The sequence below is a fragment of the Grammomys surdaster genome, unplaced genomic scaffold, assembly GCF_004785775.1.
Source record: "Grammomys surdaster isolate TR1022 unplaced genomic scaffold, NIH_TR_1.0 125701, whole genome shotgun sequence".
NCBI lineage: Eukaryota > Metazoa > Chordata > Mammalia > Rodentia > Muridae > Grammomys > Grammomys surdaster.
The window spans coordinates 1,866,369-1,867,600 of record NW_021620536.1 but is presented as its reverse complement, the minus strand read 5'-3'; the positions used below and the strand labels follow the sequence as shown (position 1 = coordinate 1,867,600).

Genomic DNA, 1,232 nt, shown 5'->3' with positions numbered 1-1,232 from the left:
GGAAGGGAAGAGGAGGGAAGGGAGGAAAGGGGAAGGGAGGGAGGGAAGGAAGGAAGGGAAGAGGAGGGAAGGGAGGAAAGGGGAAGGGAGGGAGGGAAGGAAGGAAGGGAAGAGGAGGGAAGGGAGGAAAGGGGAAGGGAGGGAGGGAAGGAAGGAAGGGAAGAGGAGGGAAGGGAGGAAAGGGGAAGGGAGGGAGGGAAAGTAGGGAAGGGAAAGGAGGGGAGGGGAAGGGAAGGAAGGAAAGGGAGGAAGAGGGAGAGGAGGGGAGGGGACGCTTAACTCTTGAGAGACACTGAGAGGGCAAAATCATCCTTCCTGATCTAGTTCAGGTTGCTGCAGCTCAGAGGAGTCACCAGAAAGAGCTGCTTGACAAAGCAGCAGGCCGAGGCATGGCATATGCCCCAAAGCAAAGGCTTGTGGCTCCCTTCGGTTGGTTGTTGGGAAAGGGGCACCTGGTATACCAGGTCAGGATGATATCATGAACAAAAGTCTCCCACATGAAGGAACATAGAGGAAAATGAACTTTTCTCGCCCCTCCCCAGTTCCGTTCTCTGAACAGGGTCTCTGAGTGCCTATTCTCGCTGATCAACGGAGATGATATGTTTTCCACATTTGCGAAAATGCAGCAGAAAAGTTACCTGGTTTGGCTGTTCAGCCGAGTCTACCTGTACTCGTTCATCAGCCTCTTCATATACATGATTCTGAGCCTTTTCATCGCACTGATCACAGACACGTATGAAACAATTAAGGTAGGTTTGTCAGAAGCCGGGGCACTGCCGACTTAGAACTAGTGTGTGGCAGTATAGCTTAGTACTCAGAGGGCATTGATGACATAGAGACACACGTCTAAATTATAATAATCGGGGGAAAGAAAAAAGTGAAGGGGAAGTGGAATTTCTAGAACATTGAGTGTCTGTCTTGTTTCTCAGTATGTGTGTTAAAAAATAAAAGAGTTTTTTTTTTATTATTCATTGCTAGTTGTACTAAGGATCAAACCCAGGGCCTGGCACATGTTAGGAAATCCCTGTGCCATTGAACTTTTTTTTTTTCTGAAACACTTAAGTACATTTTCTAATCTTTTATTAGATTAATATGTGCTGGTAGGTATTGGGTATACAAAGTAGATAACATATGAGAGAGGCAAAGTTCTGTGAGAGCACCTGTCAGGGATGAGGGATGCTCACTGAGCACCTGTGGGAGATGAGGGATGAGGGATGCTCACTGAGAGCACC

At 47.8% G+C, this 1,232-nt stretch overlaps 1 protein-coding gene across 1 annotated transcript in view; it reads left to right on the top strand.

Moving 5' to 3' along the window:
* The window catches only part of Mcoln3 (mucolipin 3), a 26,496-nt gene that overhangs the window by 23,870 nt on the left and 1,394 nt on the right, over nt 1-1,232 (top strand). Inside the window, exon 12 of the mRNA XM_028788108.1 lies at nt 543-749. Within this exon, the coding sequence (XP_028643941.1) occupies nt 543-749 (207 nt within the window). The remainder of the gene's footprint in view (nt 1-542; nt 750-1,232) is intronic.